Here is a 24,206-nt window from a genome sequence, read left to right on the forward strand (position 1 = left end):
ACAATATAGATTTTTCATTTAATATTTTTTAAATGCTATCATGTACCCTAACTGAATGCTTATAATAACTATATGCATGTTTATATGGGAGCATATATTTAATACTTAACTAAATACAAGAAAATATTTAGGGATGGATCTTTTTGAGCCTCATCTTTTATCTTTAGGCTCAAGAGAGTTAAATTATTCAACATTCAGAAGAATTACAAGTAATACAGGGAAGTGCTCTATTGAGAGAATCAGCACATGAGAAGTTACTAGCAAAACAACTGTTAAATAACATCAGGGAAATGTTATGGGATATAGTTAATTGCTGAGAGAAGGGTAGAAAGAAAATTATATAAAATTAGACAATATGAAAAAATATATTTGAAATAGTTTTGTTTTTAAGCAGCCATGTTTTCCTGTAAAACACTTCTAGGCTTATGTAATTGGATACTTGAAGCGCTGTAGGGGAGGGCCTGCAGCTGGGTAGGCTTCACATCCCTCACGGCTTTCAACCACAGTAACTACTTTCGTTGCTTTTATATATTGGATGTCTTTAGCAGATTTCATTTTTCAAAAGGCTTTCACTGCTAAAAACAGGATCTTATAAATTGGAAATCCCTCCTCTATACCACATAGCTGTTCCTTTTGTATCTTCTGGATTTAGAACATTTCTCCCTCAAATTTTGCTAAATATTTCCATTTTCTCTGTTTTTTTCCTATTAAAAAGTCATAGGCTTGAACAAATTTAAAACATACCAAGTAAAGATCAAAACTCTAATTTATGCCACTTTCCACCTCCTAATTCCATTTTCCTCCCAAGGAGGAATTACTGTTAGGATTTTAGAATGCTTTCTTACAGATATCCTTCCTCTCCCCCACCTTCTCTCTCTTGCTTTCTCACTCTTGGTTTTTAAAGATTGAGATATAATTCAAATACAGAAAAATTACCCTTTTAAAATGTACAATTCAGTGTTGTTGTTTTTTATTATTACATTCTCAAGATGTGCAACTATCACTATCTAATTCCAGAGCATTTTTATTGCCCCCAAAAGAAACCCTGTACCCATTAGCTGTCACCTCCCACTTCCCCAGCCTCCCACCTGCTGATAATCACTCATCTGTTGTCTCTGTGGATTCACCCATTCTGGACATTTCATATAAATGGAATCATCCAACATATGGCCTTTTGTTTCTGGCTTATTTCACTTAGCAAATTTTTAAGGTTCATCCATGTTGTACCATGTACCACTGCTTCATTCTTTTTTATGGCTAAATAATATCCCATTGTGTATATGTACAACATTTTGTTTATCCGTTATTCAGTTGATGGGCATTTGAGTTTCTACTTTTTTTTTTTTTTTTTTTTTTTTTGGCTTCATCGGGTTTTAGTTGCGGCACATGGGATCTTCGTTGAGGCATGTGGGATCTTTTGTTGTGGCATGAGGGCTTCTCTCTAGTTGTGGCATGCGGGGGTTTCTCTTCTCTACTTGTGGCATTCAGGCTCCAGGGTGCGTGGGCTCTGTAGTTGTGGCTCCAGAGTGCGTGGGCTCTGTCGTTTGAGGCACCCGGGCTTCTCTCTAGTTGAGGTGTGCAAGCTCAGTAGTTGTGGCGCGCAGGCTTAGTTGCCCCATGGCTTGTGGGATCTTAATTCCCTGACCAGGGATCAAATCTGCGTCCCCTGCATTGGAAGGCGGATTCTTTACCAATGGACCACTAGGGAAGTCCCGAGTTGTTTCTACTTTTTAACTGTTATGAATAATAATGCTATGAATATTCATGTACTAGTGTTCTTGTGGATATATTTTTTTCAGTTCCCTTGGGTATATATCTAGGAGTGGAATTGCTCAGTCACACGGTAATTGTATGCTTAAATTTTTAACAAACTGTCAGCTGTTTTCCAAAGTGCACCATTTTACTTTTCCACAAGCAGTGTATAATGCTTTCAATTTCTCCACGTTCTTACCAATATTTCTACTTGCCCTAGCCTTCCTAGTGGGTGTGAAGTATATTTTATTGTGATTTTGATATGTCTTTCCCTAATGACTGTGATGTTGAGCATCCTTTCATGTACTTATTGGCCATTTGTATATCTTCTTTTGAGAAATATCTGTGAAGCCCTTGCCCATTTTTAATTAGGTTATTCCTCTTTTTAGTGTTGAGTTGTAGCTTGCTTAATTTTTAAATCTGTCTTATATATGGCTCTGAAAGTGTTTTTTTCTTACCAAATTGCCATTTATCCCAACACTATTTGTTGAATTATTATTCCCTTTCACATTAGTTTGTGCTGCCTCTTTTGTCAAATAATTCTTCTAAAATAGATAAAAGAAAACTTTAAAACTGTAGGAGGCACAAAGATGACTAAAATGTAAACACTTCCTGGATTAAAAATTTTGTATTATACACGTTAGGTCTCCTTACCATTTTCAAAAAATGCAATGCAATCCCAATTAAAATATTCAGTTTAGAGCTAAGGTCCATAAAAAGATCCTAAAATTATTTTGGGAAGAACTCAAATATATATTTGGGAAGTATAGTCAGATCAGGAATACTAGAAAAGGAAGAGTGGTAAGTAAAAACTATCTCAGTCATATATCAATGGGTATTGTAAGGCACAGTATGATCAGCACAGCCTGACACTGGTTTAGAAATAAAAGATATGCTAATGAGACCTGATAAATGATTGAAAATAATTTTACAAATTATTTTCCAAAAAATAATTTTACAAAAAAATTTATGGAAACTTACTTCATGATAAAGTAGTATTTTAAGTCATTTGCAAAGAAAATGTGGATTATTTAATAAATGATGTTGAAACAACTGGTTAGTATTTGTGTTTTTTAAAGAGGTTGATATATTTAGCTTCTAAAAATACAGTTTTTTGTTTCTGGTTTGAATGAAAATATGTGATGCTTTACTGCTAATTTAATTTTACTATTGGCCTGATAAAGATTTTTTTATTTAAAAAAATAACTATTTGAGGTGGAAAAAAAGACTTAGGTGTTGAATATTAGGAAATGCCTTTGCTACATATGTAACTATCACATTTCTCCTTATTTAATGTGTTGACATGACTCATTTCATCAATAGGTTACCTGAAAACAAGCCATTCTAACATATATAATGTCAACCCTTATTTGATTGTGGTAAATTATAATTTGTTTGTAAATTGTTTTTATATTTATCTTTATATTGTTGAATTCTTGCAACAAATATTTTATTTTGTTATTGTATGTCATTGTACAAATAAGGTTTACTTATAGTTTGTTTTCCCAAGCAGACTCAAGTAGAGAACGTAGAAGGAAATGAAATGTGTGTAGGAGCCTTTAGAAAGCAGAATGGAGCAAAAGGATACTTAGTAGGCACTAAAAAAAAAGTTACAATTGAATAGAACTTTTTAACAGAAAACATCTATGATAGACCTAGATACCACTGTCATTGTGTATACATCTTGGTTTTGCTTTTTTTTAGATTGAAGAGCAGTCAGACTGTAAGATCCTAGATGGACACTTTGTTTCCCCCATGGCCCACTATGTGCCTGATATCATGCCAGTTGAATCTGTTATTGCAAGGTAAGTATTTTTATTCAGAAAGTTAAAGTAGTAGGTTGTTTACGTTCACTTACACAATTACAATAATATCAATGCCATATTATTTCAAATTATTTATTATTAATTACAATAATTATTTAGCATTTTTCCATTAAATGTGGGGTGGGACGGAGTAAAAATACAGAACTTTAGTATACATTTGAACTTAAGTTGTTATCAGCTTAATCTTCAAAATTTCAAGAAGCAGGACAGTGCTGGGAATGCTAAATGAAGCAGAGTTGTTAATGTTGGTAGTTTTGATTATGAAACTGAAAATTAAGAGTTAGTTTTCATGAGCACAAAACAGATATAATCATTAAACCATCCTAAATTTTCTTGTCTATGTTCTATTCAACAATTTATTGACAATAGATAAGTAGTGATATTTTCCCTTGCCCAGGCAAAGTAAGCTCAGAATTCAGGTTTATGTTGCCTGAGAACACAACTGCCTAAGGTCAAACCTTGAGCTGACAGAGTGCAGTGTTCTACTGTGATAATAATTCCAAAATGTCAACTGCTAAGGAAATTGAAAAGAGAAGTAACTCAGTTTGGGAAGATAAAAAAGTTCTGAAGATGGATGGTGGTAGTGATTGCATAACAATGTAAGTGTACTTAATGTCACTGAACTGTACACTTAAAAATGGTAAAAATGGTAAATTTTATGTTATATATATTTTACTACAATGATAAAAAAAGAAGTCATATAAGAAAAAACATTGAATGAGAGTACTAAGATACTACGATAAGAAGATTACATATAGAGAAGACTATATTTTTTCTGGTGTGGTTTGCTTTTACCTCCAAACATAAAAGTTTTAATAAATCAGATCCTGTTATACACTCCAAGTTGAAAAAAGATAACATGAACTATGTTATTGATATCAACAGCTTGTACAGCCAAGCATTATTCCTGCAAGGAGAAAAAGTGGAACTATCTAAAGAATTGTTTTTCTAGGACTTAATCATATATATTGATGTCTTTAAAAATAAGAAAATTTCATTATGCATATATAAAGTTGTGATATTGAATAAGGTAAAAATGATTGCAATAAATTCTGTTCTTATATTGTAATTGAATTTTTAATACCGTAACACCAAGCAAATGTACAGTATCTTTGTTGCCAGTTGGGCAAACATTAGTTTAATCAGTCAATTACAGTTTTGTTTTGTTTTTCTACCAAAACATATGTTTATTTTTATTACATTCCCATAACCATTATAACAGAATTTTAATGCATTTTAATAAATAAATAAATGATAATGAAAATTCATCAGTGCCTGAAAACTCAGATTTTTTTAAACTACTAAATGATCATGATATTTTAAATACACAATTCTACACTGCTAATATCTATTGAAATAGAATTTATAGATGAATAATCATGCCATAAAGCACCTGTACTTTCATCCAACAGGACATGGAAAACAGCAAGTCAATTACAGTTTGAATGTCAAAATTCTGAATGACCTTTTCTCCCAAATAATTTAATTATGACACTTTTTAAGAATTCAAAGTTTGTATTAAAAGGCTTTTAGTTTCACTGATGTGTTTTATTTTAAATAGGTTCCAATTTATTGTGCCTAAAGAATGGAACAGCAAATATAGACCTGTATGCATTCATCTTGCTGGAACAGGAGATCATGTAAGACTTTATTATAACATCTTAATCCCTAATTTGTTAAGTTACTCTCCTTAACAGATGTGGTTATTATATTTTTTAATTTAATTTAATTTTAATTTTATATTAGAGTACAGTTGACTTACAATATTGTGTTAGTTTCAGGTGTACAGCAAAGTGAGTCAGTTACACATGTACATATATCCATTCTTTTGTAGATTCTTTTCCCATATAGGTTATTACAGAATATTGAGTAGAGTTCCTGATGCTATACAGCAGGTCCTTGTTGTTTATCTATTTTATATATAGTAGTGTGTATATGTTAATCCCACACTCCTAATTTATCTATTATATTCTCTAAGTACATCATCTTTTCTTTCCTCAGCATTACTGGAGACGACGAACACTAATGGCTCGTCCTATGATTAAAGAAGCCCGAATGGCTTCTTTGCTGTTAGAAAACCCTTATTATATCCTTTTGTGATACCTAGAAATCTTTTCTCTTATTTATTTATTTATAGATTTAGTCATCAAAAGGAGTGATAGTAACCAGCTTTTCTAAACCAGTTAAATTTAGTCAGTTCAGAAAATGCTTAAGAATTAAGAAGCAAGAATGAAAAGAAGTGAAAAATTGTTTCACACCTTTTTAAAAGGCAATTTAAGGATTTTGCTTCTGTTGTATAATGAAGATAAACTGCTCTTCTGTTTCTTTTGAGATTTATACTGGATTTTAATATTAATAAGTCAAGTGTTTGACTTATTAAGGAAACCCTCATGTTTTAAACACATTTACATTTAAGTATCAGTTGAGGTTTAGAACAGTTCTTAACTTAATTTTCAAGGTTATGTCAGACTATTCCCAGAAGAAGAAATGAAACTGATGCACAGATATAAAGAAATGTTCAGCGTTGCTGGTAATAAGAGGAATGTAAAGTTAAAAGAACAGTTACAAAAGATTTAAAAAATAAAACACAGTAGTCATAAGGCTATTGTGAAATGGGCACTCTTGTTACTGATGACTGAAAATCAGTTCAACCCTTTGGGAAAGCATTTTTACTATATGCATCAGGAACCTTTAAAAATCTCACATCCCTTGACATTTTGATTCTGGGAAGTTTATTCTAAGGATAAAATATTAAGAAAAGAGAAAATGATAGAAAAGAGGAAAGATATTTAATAGCTTATAACTTATAAAAGTAAAACATTAGAAATAGCTTAAATGTATAACAATGGAAAAATGGTTACGTAAATTGTGGTTCATAGCATTGGAATGTTGTACAGTTGGTTGTGTTATGTTTATTACTTTACCACTTACTACTTGTATGACCTTGAACCTGTTAGTTAACCTTTTAGTACCTCAACTTTTCCTTGGTAAATGGGAATAATTCAGAGTATTAGAATAGTTAATACTGGTAAATAATAAGGATGCAGTAAATTTTAACAGTTATTATTAAAAAGTTTACAGTAATGAATGAAAAGTATTTATAATGCAAAAAGATATAAAACTCTATGGTATGGCATAGGTATGCAAAAAACCTAAAATAGAAAATCCATTATTTTCTATTTAGAAACTGTGCCTAAGGGAAAATTTTGGAAAGAAATACAACAAAATATTAATATGGTTGTCTGTAGATAAAATAGTTTTTCTTCTAACATGATTTTCTGACTTTTCTAGATTTTTTTATAAGTGAAAAAAGAAACCAATAAACTTCATTTTAAAATTAAGTTGGGGATTACACAACCCTGTTGAATTACTAAAAATATTGAATTGTACACTTTAGATGGGTGAATTGTATGGTATGTGATTATGTCTCAATGAAGCTTTTTAAAAAAAGAAAAATAATTAAGTTGAAAAACCTGAGAACTCCTAAATAGCCTATTTGAAAAATAGTTATTTCAGCATTAAATTGCCTTCAGGTTTAACTATTTTGCTTAAGTTAATGTGTTTCGAGACACAGAGTGTGTTTAATTATTTAAAAACTTTCTCTTTGACCCACATTCTTAAATGGCTGCAGGAAACCCAAGGACCAAATGTAAGTATGTATTATCTTCATTTTCCAGTCTTTATACTGAATTTTCAGCCATCTTAAAATTTTTGGTAGCCTAACCATCTTTTCTGAAAAACAGAATTCTGGCCCCCTTGCATTCTTGTGGTACCTGGATCTTTGCACATAATTATTCTACATGGGCGTATAATAAATAACCATTGACAAAATGAATTTTTGTACACATTGGCAAGGTTTCATATAGGAGCTAATTATGTGAGTATGTCTTTATATGAATTAAATTTAAAAAAATAGATTATAGGGACTTCCCTGGCAGTTCAGTGGTTAAAACTTCACCTTCCAATGCAGGGGGTGTGGGTTCGATCCCTGGTCAAGGAGCTAAGATCCCACATGCATCGCAGCGAAAAAAAAAAACAAAACCAAACAAAACATAAAACAGAAACAATATTGTAACAAATTCAATAAAGACTTAAAAAGATAGATTGTAACTTGGTCACTTTAGTAATAAAATCATATTTTTTATAATTATATAAGAATAGTTCTGGATTCTAAAAATATATATTTAAGTGCTTCTTATAAAGAAATGTACTTATGTAAAATCAGTTTCTAAAACAGAAAGTTTCAATTGAATTGGTGTGTATTTAAATTAATCAAAACATGTATTATAAAAATGTTCTAACATTATATTCATAAATCATGTATTTTGTGAAAATAAGCAACATTTAAGATTTCGGTAATACATGAGCCTAGTATTTGAATTCTTTTACATTGCTATTTATTTTATTTTTTGTTGTTGCCTTGTTTCTTTTTTTAAGATTTTAATTTTATTTGAGTATAATTGATTTACAACGTTGTATTAGTTTCTGCTGTACAGCAAAGTGAGTCAGTTATACAAATACATCTATTCACTATTTTTTAGATTCTTTTCTCACATAGGTTATCACAGAATATTGAGTAGAGTTCCCTGTGCTATACAGTAAGTCCTTGTTGGTTATCTATCTTTTTCTTCTTAATTTAAATTTATTTATTTTTTTATTTTTGGCTACGTTGGGTCTTTGTTGCTGCACGCAGGCTTTCTCTAGTTGTGGCAAGCGGGGGCTGCTCTTCGTTGCAGTGCACGGGCTTCTCATTGCGGTGGCTTCTCGTTGCGGAGCACGGGCTCTAGGCTCACGGGCTCTAGAGTGCAGGCTCAGTAGTTGTGGCACATGGGCCTAGTTGCTCCGTGGCATGTGGGATCTTCCCAGACCAGAGCTCAAACGCGTGTCCCCTGCATTGGCAGGTGGATTCTTAACCTCTGCGCCACCAGGGAAGCCCTGGCAGGCAGATTCTTAACCACTGCACCACCAGGGAAGTCCCGGTTATCTATCTTATATATAATAGTGTGTGTATGTTCATCCCAAGCTCCTGATTTATCCCTCCCCCGCCACATTTCCCCTTTGGTAACTGTAAGTGTGTTTTTGATATCTGTAAGTCTGTTTCTGTTTTGTAAATAAGTTTATTTGTATCTTCTTTTAAATTAGATTCCACATATGATTGATATCATATGCTATTTGTCTTTCTCGGTATGACTTACTTCACTTAGTTTGATAATCTTGAGGTCCATCCATGTTGCTGCAAATGGCATTATTTCATTTTTATGGCTGAGTAATATATATATATATATATACCACATCTTCTTTACCCACTCCTCTGTTGATGGACATTTAGGTTGCGTCCATGTCTTAGCTATTGTATATAGTGCTGCAATGAACATTGGGGTGCATGTATCCTTTCAGATTATGGTTTTCTCTGGATATGCCCAGGAGTGGGATCGCTGGATCATATGGTAGTTATATTTTAAGTTTTTTAAGGAACCTCCATACTGTTCTCCATAGAGGTTGTACCAATTTACATTCCCACCAACAGTATAAGTGGGTTCCCTTTTCTCCACACCCTCTCCAGCGTTTACTGTTTGTAGACTTTTTGCTGATGGCCATTCTGACTGGTGTGAGGTGATACCTCACTGCAGATTTGATTTGCATTTTTCTAATTATTAGTGATGTTGAGCATCTTATCATGTGCTTTTTGGCCATCTGTATGTCTTCTTTGGAGGAATGTCTATTTAGATCTTTTGCCCATTTTTTGATTGGATTGTTTGTTTTTTTGACACAGAGCTGTAAGAGCTGTTTGTGTATTCTGGAGATTAATCCCTTGACAGTTGCTTTCTTTGCAAATATTATCTCCCATTCTGTGGGTTGTCTTTTTGTTTTGTTTATGGTTTCCTTTGCTGTGGAAAAGCTTTTGAGTTTAATTAGGTCCCATTTGTTTATTTTTGTTTTCATTTCCATTACTCTAGGAGATGGATAGAAAAAGATATTGCTGCGATTTATATCAGAGTGTTCTGCCTATGTTTTCCTCCAAGAGTTTTATAGTACCTGGTCTTACATTTAGGTCTTTAATCCATTTTGAGTTTATTTTTGTATATGGTGTTAGAGAATATTCTAATTTCATTCTTTTACATGTAGCTGTCCAGTTTTTCCAGCACCACTTATTGAAGAGACTGTCTTTTCTCCATTCTATATTCTTGCCTCCCTTGTCATAGATTAAATGACCATAGGTGCATGAGTTTATTTCTGGGCTTTCTATCCTATTCCATTGATCTGTATTTCTGTTTTCGTGCCAGTACCATACTGTTTTGATCAGCTGGAGTCTGCTTCCTCCAGCTCCATTTTTGTTTCTCAAGATTGCTTTAGCTATTCGGGGTCTTTTGTGTTTCCATATAAATTAAAAAATTTTTTGCTCTAGTTCTGTGAAAAATGCCTAGTATTAGTGAATTATTTTACACTGCTTTAAAAAAAATGTGCTTTATGTTCTATTTTAATTATTTTTTTCTGAGAAGGGACAACTATAAATTTGTTTTTCCTTATATCAATAGTGGTAATTTAATGAAAAATTGACAGTATAGAAATATTATTTTCTCATACATATTTTAACAGTTTTAAGTTATATCAAGTAAATAAGACATTCTTTTCTGGACTTTAAAATAGTTTGGTAGTTGAAACTCAATGAAAATTATATGTTGTAGAGCAGACACAGCTTTTTTTTTTTTTTTTTTTTAATTTTTGGCTGCGTTGGGTCTTCCTTGCTGTGAACAGGCTTTCTCTAGTTGCAGCGAGCGGGGGCTACTCTTTGTTGTGGTGTGTGGGCTTCTCATTGTGGTGGCTTCTCTTGTTGTGGAGCACAGGCTCTAGGCACGCAGGCTTCAGCAATTGTGGCTCGCGGGCTCTAGAGTGCAGGCTCAGTAGTTGTGGCGCATGGGCTTAGTTGCTCCGCAGCATGTGGGATCTTCCTGGACCAGGGCTTGAACCCATGTCCCCTGCATTGGCAGGCAGATTCTTAACCACTGTACCACCAGAGAAATCCCTAGATACAGCTTTTTTTAAAAAGAAGTTTTAGGTGATTAATATGCAGAACAATGTTAGCAGCATTCCAATTCCATCCATTTATTCCATTGTTTTACTTAGCTATCTGGTCCTTTAAAGGAAAAACATGTATTCTGTCTGCCTGTTGTAAATTTGCATATATTATAATGTAAATACATAAAATAAATAATTTTCTCTTTTGTTTTGTGAGGCTAGAAGGTCCAGCTTAAAAAACGTGTCTGATCTTTTTGTGATGGGAGGAGCTCTTGTTTTAGAATCTGCAGCTCTCTTGCACTGGCTGGAGAGGGAGGGTTATGGACCTCTAGGAATGACCGGAATATCCATGGGAGGACACGTAAGCATTTTCATTTTAACTGATATTTAATTGTGGTTATGTTTATAAAATCTAGGGAATCAAACAAATTAATGGATTTATGACACATCCTCCTCTGTGAGCCTCTCATAGTGTACACATGCCAGAGAAAATTGCAGCCTTGAACCATTGCCCAGTCTCCTTACCTGTGGGCTGTGAACACTGAAAGGGGCTGTACAGTGTGGGAGGTGGGGGGAAGATCTAGGGAATCTATTTATTTAAAAATTCACTTTAGGTGTAGAATTAATTTTAGTTTTGGTGAAAGCAGAAACAGATTCTAAACTTTCATTCCAATTATGAAGTAATGATATTTTTTGTATGATTTATGTAGACACTGATTATACTACTTACTCCACAGCTATATCTCAGGTGTTAGATTTAATATTTTATTAAAAGTTGATTATAAACTTAACTTCAAGTGTCAACTATAAATGCCTTATTTTGCTGTTAAATTGGTGAAGATAGCTAATTTGGAAGACACTTTTCCTTTATCTCTTCTCTCCATCAAGCTGTTTTACCTTTGCTTTCTAGAGTGTACTAAAACGGCCTCCTAATTGGTTTCTCTGTCTAGTCTTTTCACTCCTTAACCTTTTTCTTAAGGCTTTTTCTCCACACTGTTAACTAGAGTGGTCTTCCTAAATCTGATCTCTGCTCTCTCCTGCTTAAAACCTTCCACAGGTTTTGCTATTGAACTGGGCACTAGCTATGCCAGGTGCTGGCACCCATCTAGTGCTCCCTCATTCCCTTTCACCTGGCCGAGTAAGAGCTTGTCCTTCCGCTTCCAGATTAGAGCTTACTTCCTGTGAGAAACTCCTCCGGATTCCCAGCCTTATCCCAGACTATACTTCGTTTCTCAATAACACGTACTTATTTCATTTTACTGTGATTACTTGTCTAGCAGTCTGTTTTCTCTATAAAGCAATTGATTCATTGAGGGCCAGGAACATGCTCTGGTTCATTTTCTGGACATATTAGTCATACAGTACATTAAAATATATTGTGTAAGTCATTTGAATTATAAAATTAAGTGTAAAACCTTACTCAAATTCAAAACAACTACCAAAGAGTGAAACTGATAAAATTAGCTTCAAAAACTCAAATTCAAAACAACTAAAGGCAGTGAAACTGAAGAGTGGGAAAGGATTTCTTTTCCTAACTCGTAGTGTTTCCATTGTTATGACCTAGGTTGGAGTGTTATAACTGTCAGCTGGACTACTACCTATAAACTGGTTTCCCTACCTCAAATCTCACCCTCTCTAATCAATGTTATAAAATACTATTTAGCTTCATTGAATCACTTGACAATACACTCCTTTGCTCAGGTCTCTTTATTAATTCCCCATTATCTACAGAACAAAGCGACCTCTAATCTGATCCTGATCAGTCTTTCTAGCCCTACCTATCTCCCCTACCCCCTTGGCCACATGTGCCCTACTGACCAGCATAACTGAAGTATATTGCCTGTTTCCCTACCAGACCCTGTGTTTCTCACCATCTTGCCTTTGATTATACTGTCTCCTTTATATGGAAGACCACACCCCATCTTTCATTTCCCCTAAAAGACTCAACCATTTCATGAAGCCTTCTCTGATTCCTCTAGCCAAAAATAACATTTCCCTTCTCTAAACATATTACATCATTTTATATCAGTTTATATCAGTTATAATCTGCTTTGTAGTTCACCAAATTCTTGACATCTTTCAGTCGAAAGCCTGAGATTTTATGGTTGAGATTTTGCTCTATCTGAGCAGGTCACTTACATAATGAGTGTGCTTAGCCTACTGCCCAGGATCTACATCCCAGCATGTTTGCTCTATATTTATCAGTAGAAAGTAGCTTTCTGTGATGGGTCTTAAGGTATTTAAAATTTCCTAATACATTTTATTGCTTTTTTAGGGAGCAGTTATATGTCATTGTTGAGTTTTATGGTTTGGGCAATTTGGAGAGTTTGCTAGACATTCTCATGAGTGTTTAAGAGACTTTGTGTTCATGTCTTATCTCATCAACTACTATACAAAGTACTTCTTAATATTAAATATTTTTCATTTTAGTGAATGTAAACTTTAAACTGAATCTCTCTGTTATCATGTTACAGATGGCTTCCTTAGCAGTATCCAGCTGGCCTAAGCCCATGCCACTGATTCCATGTCTGTCTTGGTCCACAGCATCTGGGGTCTTCACTACGGTAATTTAATTGCAATTAATGTTTAGATAATTATATATAATTAACGGTAATTGTTTGCAGGGTTCCACAATCACCCCCAGGCTTGCTGATTCACTGGAAGGAATCACAGGACTCAGTATATAGCCGTACTCACAATTAAAACTTATTGCAGCAAAAGGATACACTACAAAATCAATCAAGGGAAAAGGCACACAGGGAAAAGGCACACAGGGCAAAGTCCAGAAGAAACCAGGCATAAACTTCCAGTAGAGTCTCTCAGGTTGTGTTTAATTCCCTCAGCAATGAGTTATGACAATATGTGCAAAGTGTTGTCCATCAGTGAAGCTCATTTGAGCCTAGGAGTCCAGGGTTTATATCAGTCGCTTTATATCAGTCGCTTAGGCACCCTCTGCCTAGCATGTACTAAATTCCAGAAGGAAATCAGGTGTTCAGTAGAAACTACATTGTTTGTATAAGCAGTTTAGACACAGTGACCCACTTTATCATTTTGGAAGTTTTATATCAGGGTAAAGAACTGTTTACTAGTCAAGTTACCAGACTCTAGTCAAGGGCCAACCTCACAAGCAGGCTTGTTTAAAGATAGGAAATCTCAAGTCTGCTTTGTTAAGTTTTTTCTGCACAGTAATAATAATAAAAACTATTGGACAACATGCTTTATACGTGTGATTTGATCTTAATTTAGTTTGTTATTGCAGGGCGTGCTAAGTAAATCGATTAACTGGAGGGAGCTAGAAAAGCAGTATTATACACAGACAGTTTATGAAGAAGAAATTATTCACATGCTTGAATATTGTGGAGTAAGTATTTTTAACTTCTGCAGAACATTGTGGGGGAAATGTTGATCATGTTTAATGATTCAGATTTTTAAAAAGAATTGCAGTTTTGTTTTGTTTTTTTAACATATATAACTTTTTTGTGTGTGACCGCTCCACGTGACTTGTGAGATTTTAGTTCCCCAGCCAGGGATTGAACCCAGCCCTCAGCAATGAGAGCACGGAGTCCTAACCACTGGACTGCCAGGGAATTCCCTGAATTGCAGATTTTTAAAAAACAGTACTATTTTTTACTTAATAAAATTCTTCATTTTAAAATAAAATATAGAAAATCATGCAAAGCAAGTGCATAGCTTATTACATTTATTAAATAGCTAACACATTTGAATAGAACTTGACCACCCAGCTCAGAACTTAGCACCCAACCCACAAACCACTTTCATGTGTCCTAATCAGAAGACCTTTCTCCCCCTACTATTTAGTTATCATTATCCTGATTTTTATAGTGATTACTTCCTTCTGTCAAATATGCATCCCTGGACACTTCAGTTCTTTTATTTTATGGGTCTTTTAAGTGTCTTTTATCTATAAGTTCCCTTTCATACTTTTCTTTTCCTTATAATTTACCTATTGAAGAATTTGGGCTATTTATCTGTAGAGTTTCTCACAGTCTAGACTTTTGTTTGCATTCTCATGGTACACTTTAGCATATTCCTCCGTGCTCTCTATTGCCTGCAAATTGGCAACTAGGCCTAGAGGCTTGATTAAACTCAGTTTATCATTCTTTGGTAGGAGTATAGGAAGCAGATAATGTCTGGCTGCTCTTTTTTGTGGGGTAAGCAGCCGTTGATGCTTAATGTCTGTGTCTATTATACTGAGTGTTGCAAAATGCTGATACTCTAATTCTAACCTCTTTTTTCATTTATTAATTGGAATACTTTGATTTAAAAAAAAGCCACATCCCTTATCAATTATTTGGTTACCTCATAGTTCATTTCATATACCTTAATTTACCAATTATCAGGGAAATTAGTTGGTTCTCTATTATTCTCCTAAGGTGACCAATTCTTTTCAGAAATGTTTTTTTCTTTTCATGAATTTAAAAATTTTGCACATTCAGTTTAAAGGTTACTGAGAAACTCAAGAAACCTCAGGGAAAAAAAGGAATCTTTCTACTATCAACGAGGACTTTTTATTTGTAATTACATCAAAATAAAACTCACTCTTTTAGGGGACTTCTCTGGCAGTCCAGCGGTTAGGACTCTGCACGCCTACTGCAGGGGCACAGGTTTGACACCTGGTCGGGAAGAAGATCCAGCGTGCTGCGCAGCTTGGTCGGGGAAGGGGGAGAGGGAGGCGGCAGGGTGGGGGGAGGGGTGGGGTGGGGGAGGGGTGGGGGAAGGGGAAGGCGGGGGAGGGGGAAGGGAGGCAGGGGGGAGGGGGCTCACTCTTGTAAAATAGGTCTATTTTGCGGAGTCTCAAAGGGCAGTTACTACTTGCCTAAGAACTTTATTACAAAATAACTCTCCCTGTTAGCTAGTTCCTGTGTCCCACTATACATATAATCAGAAAGATACTTATATTTGAGAGCTTATGAGAAAACCTAACATGCATTTTTTAAGGGAGGTTCATAAATTTTGGCTGTCTGAAATGACAGTGTATTCTTCTCCAGCCCTTTTTCTCTGAGACTCTTGGTGATTGTATACAAGAGTCCTTTTGTCTTAGTTAGAACTAGTTCACAGTTATGAATATTCAAGAAATATCAAGCCAGCTTCCTTTTTTTTATTTTAAAAACTGTGTTTTCCCAATCAAAAGAAATTAAATTTGTTGATGTACTGCTCTGAATAATTCTAGGATGCTTTGATCTTCCATTTCCCGATGTTACTAAACTTCCTTTCCTTCCTTTTTATATTTCTGTGAGCTGGATAGCTTTAGTGATTTGTTCTGCTAACCAGGTTGTTGTGGTTTGTTTGTTTTCCCTTGTCTTCAACCCATTTTTCGTTCTTTTATTTTTTAAATAGGTTGTATGGTCATATACTTCAAGCATCAAAAAGCATAAAAAGAAATATAGTAAAACGATTCCTACCCTTGTTCCCAGTTTGCCTAGGTCCTATCTCTGTCAACAAATAACCCACTATATTATTTAGTATTTCAAGGAATTTTTCAAACCGAAAGAAATCTCAACTTTTCTCTCTTCCCTTTTCTTATGGACAATACACAAATGTTTCCTTTTTCTTTTTCACTGCTGCATAACAGCCTATTATATGGATGGATGTACCATGATTTATTAACCAGTATCCTGTTGATGGGCATTTATGTTGCTTCTCATCCTTCACTATTAACAAACAGTTCTGCAATGAGTAACATTGTACATACATCAGTTCACAAGTGCAAATTCCTAGAAATGTTGTTGCTGAGTAGAAGGGTATAAGCAGTTGTAATCTTAGATTTTGTCTAATTATAGTTGTGTGAGTTTACATTACCAGCAGGAACATGTGTGTCTGTTTCCCCATAAGTTCACAAATTCAGTGTGTTATCAGACTTACATGGTTTTTTGGTCAACCAGACAGGGAAATTTGGTATAGTTTTTATTTAATTTACTTAAGTAGGGACTTCCCTGGCGGTGCCGTCCAGTAGTTAGGACTCCACGCTTCTACTGCAGGGGGCATGGGTTCAATCCCTGGTCACGGAACTAAGATCCTGCATCCCTCAGCAAAAAAAAAAATTTACTTAAGGATAAGTGAAATTGAACGTGTTTATAAGTTTTTTGTTTTTGTTTTTGTTTTTTGGCTGCATGGGGTCTTCGTTGCTGCACGCGGGCTTTCTCTAGTTGTGGCGAGTGGGGGCTACTCTTTGCTGTGGTGCGCGGGCTTCTCATTGCAGTGGCTTCTCTTTTGGGGAGCTTGGGCTCTACGCGCACGGGCTTCAGTAGTTGTAACACACGGGCTCAGTAGTTGTGGCTCTCCGGCTCTAGAGCACAGTCTCAATAGTTGTAGCGCACGGGCTTAGTTGCTCTGTGGCATGTGGAGTCTTCCCGGACCAGGGCTCAAACCCGTGTCCCCTGCATTGGCAGGTGGATTCTTAACCACCGCATCACCAGGGACGTCCAACCTTGATAATTTTTAATTTTTCTTAGTTCAGCCTGAGAAAGGGATTTGGGGTGGCTGGTGTATTACTGCCAGGATGCACTCATAAGAATTCTAGAAGTTCTAAGGTTAAAGAAAATCATGGATTTCAAAACTTTGGCAATAAAAATCATGACACAGGTGGGAATTCCCTGGAGGTCCAGTGGTTAGGACTCCGTGCTTCCACTGCTGGGGACCCAGGTTCAATCCCTGGTCAGGGAATTGAGATCCTGCAAGCCAAAACAAAACAAAACACATGTTACAGGCTAAATGATACTCTTTACTATTTAGTAAGAAACATTCAGCAATAAAGTATCATTTATCTTCATTCTCAGTTAAATTTTGACATCTCTTTTCTCTTTTTGTTTTTATTATGGTAAAATATACACAATATAAAATTTACCATTTTAACCATTTTTAAGTGTACAGTTCAGTAGTATTAAGTACATTTACATTGTTGTGCAACCATCACCACCAGCCATCTCCAGAATTTTTTCATCTTCCTAAACTGAAACTCTGTACCCATTAAACAAAACTCTATTCACCCCTCTTCCCATCCCCTGGCAGCTACCATTCTACTTTCTGTCTGTATGAATTTGAGAACTCTAGGTACCTCATAAAAATGGAATCATACAATATTGTCCTTTTGTGTCTGGCTTATTCACTTTGCATAATGTCTTCAAAGTTCATCCATGTTGTAGCATGTGTCAGAATTTCATTCCCTTTTAAGACTGAATAATAATCTATTGTATGTATATACTACATTTTGTTTATCCGTTTATTCATTGATGGACATTTGTGTTTTTTCTGTTTTAACAAGGTTGTTAAATAAAATCCTATTTTATATTAAATGACATTTTCTTTTCTTTCATATAATCAGACAGATTCTTTCAAAATGGGACAAGAGTTCCTGAAACACTTCCCTAGCAGTGCAGACAAGCTAACTAACCTTAACCTGGTTTCTAGAACTTTAAATTTAGATATGGCGGACAAAGTTGTGTCCCAAAAAGCTGCTGAGTGCCATAAATCTAGTAAAACATCTATCAGTGCCACATCAGAAGGACTCTTGCTGCAAGATACCTCTAGGATGGGGTGCTTCAATCAAACACTTTCAACCAACAAAAGTAGTTATACGCGTTGTAATCCTCAGTCACGCCACCTACTCAGTAAAGAACGAAGAAGAAACAGTCTTCAGAAAGAATCTTTAATATTTATGAAAGGAGTTATGGATGAATGTACTCATGTAGCAAATTTCTCAGGTATTAATTTTTATATGAAATTGAGAATATTTGCTGATGATATGTGATAATCATGCTGATGATATGTAAAATATGTGAAATATTTTTAAGGATGCTTTACAAGATAATTTAATATTTTCAAGAATATATTTATTGTTGGCTCCACAATGTGTTTTCTAAGATAAGTTGGTTATGTAAATGTATCATATTTAAATTTTATCCATGAAAATCTAAGACCATTTTATTCTTTAAAAACATTGGGTTTTGTGTCTTCTTTAGAATATTCATCTCAATTTTGTATTAGAGATGAATATTATAATGTTATGGTATAGTATAGTTGATTTTTTAACTTAAGCAAAAGTTTTAGTTCGGCAAATGTTTTACTTACTGATTGTATGGTGTATTTTATTTTCCAATATGATTACTAGTATTTATATAAAATTCTTAGAGCTTCTTAAAAGTATATATGTTGCATCTTAAAAAAATCCTGTACCTAGTTCCAGTTGACCCAAGCCTCATCATAGTGGTTCAAGCCAAAGAAGATGCCTATATTCCACGAACAGGAGTTCGAAGTCTACAAGAAATTTGGCCTGGTTGTGAAATCCGATATCTAGAAGGGGGTCATATTAGTGCTTATCTTTTTAAACAAGGACTCTTCAGGTAAGATGATTGGTCTAACAGGTGTCTATTTATTTGTTGTTTGTTTTGGGGACTTTTTTGGCTCAACAAATATAAAGATTGGGTATTTTTATTATACATTTTAGCCCTCTTATTTCCTTCCTGCCTCTCTCAATTCTCACATTGTGATACTCTTTCCTATCTTGTCTTCTTATTTTCTTTTCCTTCTAGAGAAATAGGAAATAGCATATGATAGGCATGCTTTGTTGTGTGGTTTTACCCTCTTCAAATATTAATAGCCAGGTGTTTTAGGGTGTAAGGAGGAACATTAGGGTTTGCAAAACTCACTTTGGCTCATCAGGAATTTTTCACTCCACTCTAATGTTCTTCTCTCAGAATGACCTGAGTATCTGTGGAATAATCTAGCAATGTTTTTCAGTAGCAGGTGAATATTGAACCCTAAAAGAGAAGTGAAATACTGGTTTTATTGTTAATAACCTTATATGACTCTGGTATTTGCTAAAATTTATAGTCTTTTTGCTATTATTCTAGTTTTTTGATAATGCTGTTTTATTTCTACTTCAGATTTGATTGTAACAGGTATCATTGGAATATTTATCATTAATGGTTAAATTAGTTCACATAAAGTGCTTAGACTAGTGCCCTGTGCAGTGTTCCAAAACTGCCAGCTGGATAGTGGTATAATAGAAGACTGCGTGTGCTGTATGTTTGACATGTTTTAGTTCTTTTTAACCTAAGAAATAATTCTTTGTATGTTGTTGCTTATGTAGTTCAGTTTATAGATATCACCTTTTTGAGGTACAGTCTAATTCTCCAAGTCTGTAATGTCCTCAGGAATATAGTAACCCTTTCTTTTTATAGTATGATCTTTAAAAAAAATACTCATGTATCAAGCATTTGAGTCCCTGTTAGTTGGTGAGTTAGCAGACTACTTATCCAGTACTCAAGTGACCCTCTGGCACAGCAAAACTAAGACAAAAACAAACGAAAATTGTGAGTACTTAGTGTTGCTAGGGTTGCTCAAGAGTCTAAAGTTCTGTTATACATGTGAATGCAGGGAACGCACATGCTTGTTTTAGTAAATCGTTGTCAAATTTCTTTTACTATTTTATGTATCTACGTGGGAGTGTGGCTGAGAGGCATTAGGAAGAATAGAAGTCAGCAGTAAAAACTCATAAGTGCTAATCTGAAGGCTTCATTTGAAAAAGAGATAAATGTTAGCTAGCAACATGTGCCAGGTACTAGAGCAATTGTTTCAAATGTTATTTTTAATATCACCTTTACACAGAAACACAGGAAATTAAAAAGATTAAATAACATGCTCTGGTAGAATAACTGCTAAGCCATTAGCCTCTCCTACTCCCCACTAGTCACTTCGAAACTAATGAAGTTTAGGGCTTCCCTAGTGCCGCAGTGGTTGAGAGTCCGCCTGCCAATGCAGGGGACGTGGGTTCATGCCCCGGTCCGGGAAGATCCCACATGCTGTGGAGCGGCTGGGCCCGTGAGCCATGGCTGCTGAGCCTGCACGTCCGGAGCCTGTGTTCCACAACAGGAGAGGCCACAACAGTGAGAGGTCCACGTACCGGAAAAAAAAAAAAAAAGAAAAAAAAGTTTAGATGACATTGGAGTAGTAGAATTTTACAAATTCAGGCTTTTCATTCCCCAGATTTAAAAATAAAACAAGCCAATCCTTTATATGCTCTAATAATTTGGGTTATTTAGAACTGATTGATAATACAAATGAATAAGAGACTATTCAAATGATTTAAAATACATACATATATCTTTACTTACCCTCCTCATACCATGTATACAAGCCCATATTGTAACCTTAGACCTCATTTTATAGATTTTTGAGCCAAATACACACAAACATTATACAAAGCTTTGTCTTTCCAACAAATTGGAAATCACAGTCTGTAGCAGGTGCCAGTTTTAAAGTTAATCTTAATATCTTTTTTTTTTTTCCGGTATGCGGGCCTCTAACTGTTGCGGCCTCTCCCGTTGCGGAGCACAGGCTCCGGACGCGCAGGCTCAGCGGCCATGGCTCACGGGCCCAGCTGCTCCGCGGCATGTGGGATCTTCCCGGACCGGGGCACAAACCCATGTCCCCTGCATCGGCAGGCGGACTCTCAACCACTGCACCACCAGGGAAGACCAATCTTAATATCTTTTTAAGGATGTGGGGAAATGCTTAGTCAAACAAGTATAACAAGATTAATATGATCTCAGTTATCATTTAAACTGGGTGAAAATACAGACATAAGCATTAAAAAAAAAGCTTGTAGGAAAAGATTAAATGTAGATATCTTAGAGTGATGGGATTATGACTTTTTTCCCTTTTTCTGAATTTTCTACAATGAAAATGTATTTGACAATAGGAAAAAAAATAAGCCTTAAAAATAATATCTTATGAACCTGGGCCAGATCAGTTTGACTCTTCCTTTCCAATTAAAATACTACAATATCTAGTGGGGTTAATGTAGGAAACTAAGGCTTTTAAGTTCAGTTGCTATATCATAATCTATGCAGTAGATTGAATAATATTACATTTAAAAAGTTCTATAGCCAGTTAATTTTCAACAAGTAACAGAATAAAAAGAAACCAGTTCCTTTTCATTTTATCATTTCATATTTTATTCATAAATGTATACATATATAAATTTAAAGGCACAAAAAAGTGTTTCATAGGAAAAGATGGCATTTATGAACCATCGGCTGGAAGTACATTTGAAGTTTTCCAGTACTGGTGAAGTTACATGGATCCAAACACTCAGCCTCACATACCTGCCTCTTCCACAGTTATTGATATTTGGAGAGGAGGTCAGCTTGCAAGACACAGGTTATTTGGAAATAACTTATAGTAAAAACACTGTCTGTCCCCCTTTTTTGCTAATTACTTGTAGTTTTTCTTTCATATTTAATTTTAGGCGCGCCATCTATGATGCATTTGAACGCTTCCTCCGTAAATACACTAACTAATGGGATCACATATGTAACCAGTGCAGCCATCATGTTTCTTACGGAAGGAGTTTGATCCTTTGATGATGTGAAGAACAAGCAGACAGCACTATATATCTAACTGCTGTCAATTTAGTCTGGAATTCAGTGTTACAGATCAGTCAACTATAATCTTTAAATACATTTGAATAATTGTAAACCAATATTTGGATGAAATAATGCTGAACTGTTTTGTACTGTTTGTGGGAATCCCATAAAATCAATATCTAGTCTGTTGTTACTATTTATGTAAACTTTAAATTTTTAATTATGAATAATTTATTAATTTAAAACAAATGTATTCATAGAAACCCTATTGGTTTTTAAAGAAATGCTAAATCAAAATTAGTTTGTAATATGTCACCCTGTATTGTATATATGCCCTTACATGACATTTCTATTATTGACTTGATTCGAGAAACATGTTTATTTCTTTTATGGATCCACAGTGAATTTATAATCTTATTTTCAACTTTAATTTTCTGCCATGGATACTTATCATGTGTAAAATCAGTTTTAACTTTTAATACTAAAAAATCCTTTTTGCTTCTACTTAAGTACTTTTAATAATTAAATTGAATGTGAGAATGCAGATAAGATGCATAAGACTTGGCTAAACTTTAAAACTTTGCCAAATATTAGGTGAGAAAAAAATGCCAAACATTTTTCCCCTACTTGAAAAGACTCAATTCATGAACACTGAAATAATGAAAGACCTATTGCATTAATTAATAACTGTTTCTTAACATTTTCTTGTATACAAACTCTGAATTTGCTAAACATCTAACTTTAGGCCAAGTACTTAACAGCTTTGGTTTTTTAATTTCAGAAATTAATGGCCACATATGAAATTGATCTGTCTGTATAAACTTTATTTTACGGAAAAGGTATAATAACTAGTAACTTTTTAAAATGGAATATTATATGGCTACACTTGGTGCTTTCTTTTTATTTTATTTTACTTTTAAGTTTTTTTGGCTGCACTGCACGGCCTGTGGGATATTAGTTCCCCGACCAGGGATTGAACCTGGGCCCTCAGCAAGAGTGCAGAGTCCTAACCACTGGACCGCCAGGGAATTCCTGGTGCTTTCTTTTTATGTTAAACTTCTCAAGCCAAGAACTAAAATGTTTTTAAAAGTAGAAAATATTTGGGGTTTAGAAAAAATATATTTGAGTTTTGTTTTTTTGAAATATGTGTTGCCTGTGGGTTATTTTAAAATATGTATTCCTAGTCTAGTAAGGATATTTGAATTATAAGATGCCTTTGTAGCTTTTTAAAGGAGATTTTATTTGTCCCTCTAATTCCTCCATCACCTTAATTTTTAAAAACTATTTTTAAATGATTAATGTGAAGTCACTGATGGCATACGGTGTTGTAAATTCTGTAAAAACTACTTTGACATAACAAACAAACATGGTTACAGCCATTTGAGCTATAGCAATTTTACATGTTCAGATTAGAACCTTTACTTTTCACTGAAAGTATACAATCTACTAAAGTTCTCCAACAAAATACCCTTTAAAGATAAAGTAAACCTTGTTGTTAACTGAATTACAAGTATTTTCTTATGTATTTAATGAGGTGATTGCTTTCTGAGCAATGGCTTTAGTGAAACCAGTACTTTATTTTTCACATAAATATTTCCTACTAAGCAATAATGTACTATGGTATGTAACTTTCTATTGGTAAAAGAATGAAATTTCATTTCAGTTTAATTACTCTTAGGCATAACTAATTTCTCCCAAATAAATGTGAAAGAGGTGTTTTTAAAATTTCTTCTCTTATCCAGATGTTCTAAGAATATATCCACACAACTACCTAAAGGAAGGCTGTCTGCCATTTTGAAGATTGGGTACATAAATTGCTAGAAATTCATTTAGCCCAGAGTTGCAAACTGGCAATCAGTACAGGACAGCTTGTCCCACAGTTGTTTTATTCAGTGTGCATAATATCTCCAAAATTTTTGAATTCGAAAAGTCTTTAGACTGGGTATGCATTCCCCAGTTTGCCATAATCCACCAGACTCTGAGCTCTTGTATTAGACTACTTCACTACTTTGTGTTTCCCACTTAGCCCTGAAGACGTCTGAGCCTGACACCCCGACTTAGATCTGTGGTTAAAAAATGTTTCTGAATTTCATGATTTGATAATGTTGTAAGTACTATTAAATAATTTTAGCATATGCATTTTAGATTGTTTCTTTTGAATGTAAATTTTAAGGTGGTGCTTTCTTTTATAAAGATTATTGAATTATTGACTCTGTAACTGAAA

The 24,206-nt window shown here is 34.5% G+C and overlaps 1 protein-coding gene and 1 non-coding gene across 2 annotated transcripts in view; both read left to right on the top strand.

The window, feature by feature from the left end:
* ABHD18 (abhydrolase domain containing 18) overlaps positions 1-22,160 on the top strand; it is a 39,816-nt gene extending 17,656 nt beyond the window's left edge. Inside the window, exons 4-13 of the mRNA XM_060089026.1 lie at positions 3,457-3,557; positions 5,140-5,218; positions 5,580-5,664; positions 7,200-7,227; positions 10,818-10,956; positions 13,070-13,159; positions 13,855-13,956; positions 17,938-18,316; positions 18,793-18,955; positions 21,865-22,160. Of these exons, the coding sequence (XP_059945009.1) occupies positions 3,457-3,557; positions 5,140-5,218; positions 5,580-5,664; positions 7,200-7,227; positions 10,818-10,956; positions 13,070-13,159; positions 13,855-13,956; positions 17,938-18,316; positions 18,793-18,955; positions 21,865-21,916 (1,218 nt within the window). The 3' untranslated portion in view covers positions 21,917-22,160. The remainder of the gene's footprint in view (positions 1-3,456; positions 3,558-5,139; positions 5,219-5,579; positions 5,665-7,199; positions 7,228-10,817; positions 10,957-13,069; positions 13,160-13,854; positions 13,957-17,937; positions 18,317-18,792; positions 18,956-21,864) is intronic.
* LOC132501700 (small nucleolar RNA SNORA42/SNORA80 family) lies at positions 11,020-11,156 on the top strand. The gene has a single exon (XR_009534290.1). It is a non-coding gene; the product is annotated as a small nucleolar RNA SNORA42/SNORA80 family (small nucleolar RNA).
* Positions 22,161-24,206: the final 2,046 nt, after the last annotated feature.

The sequence above is a fragment of the Mesoplodon densirostris genome, chromosome 1 (genome assembly GCF_025265405.1).
Source record: "Mesoplodon densirostris isolate mMesDen1 chromosome 1, mMesDen1 primary haplotype, whole genome shotgun sequence".
In the NCBI taxonomy this organism is placed as follows: domain Eukaryota; kingdom Metazoa; phylum Chordata; class Mammalia; order Artiodactyla; family Ziphiidae; genus Mesoplodon; species Mesoplodon densirostris.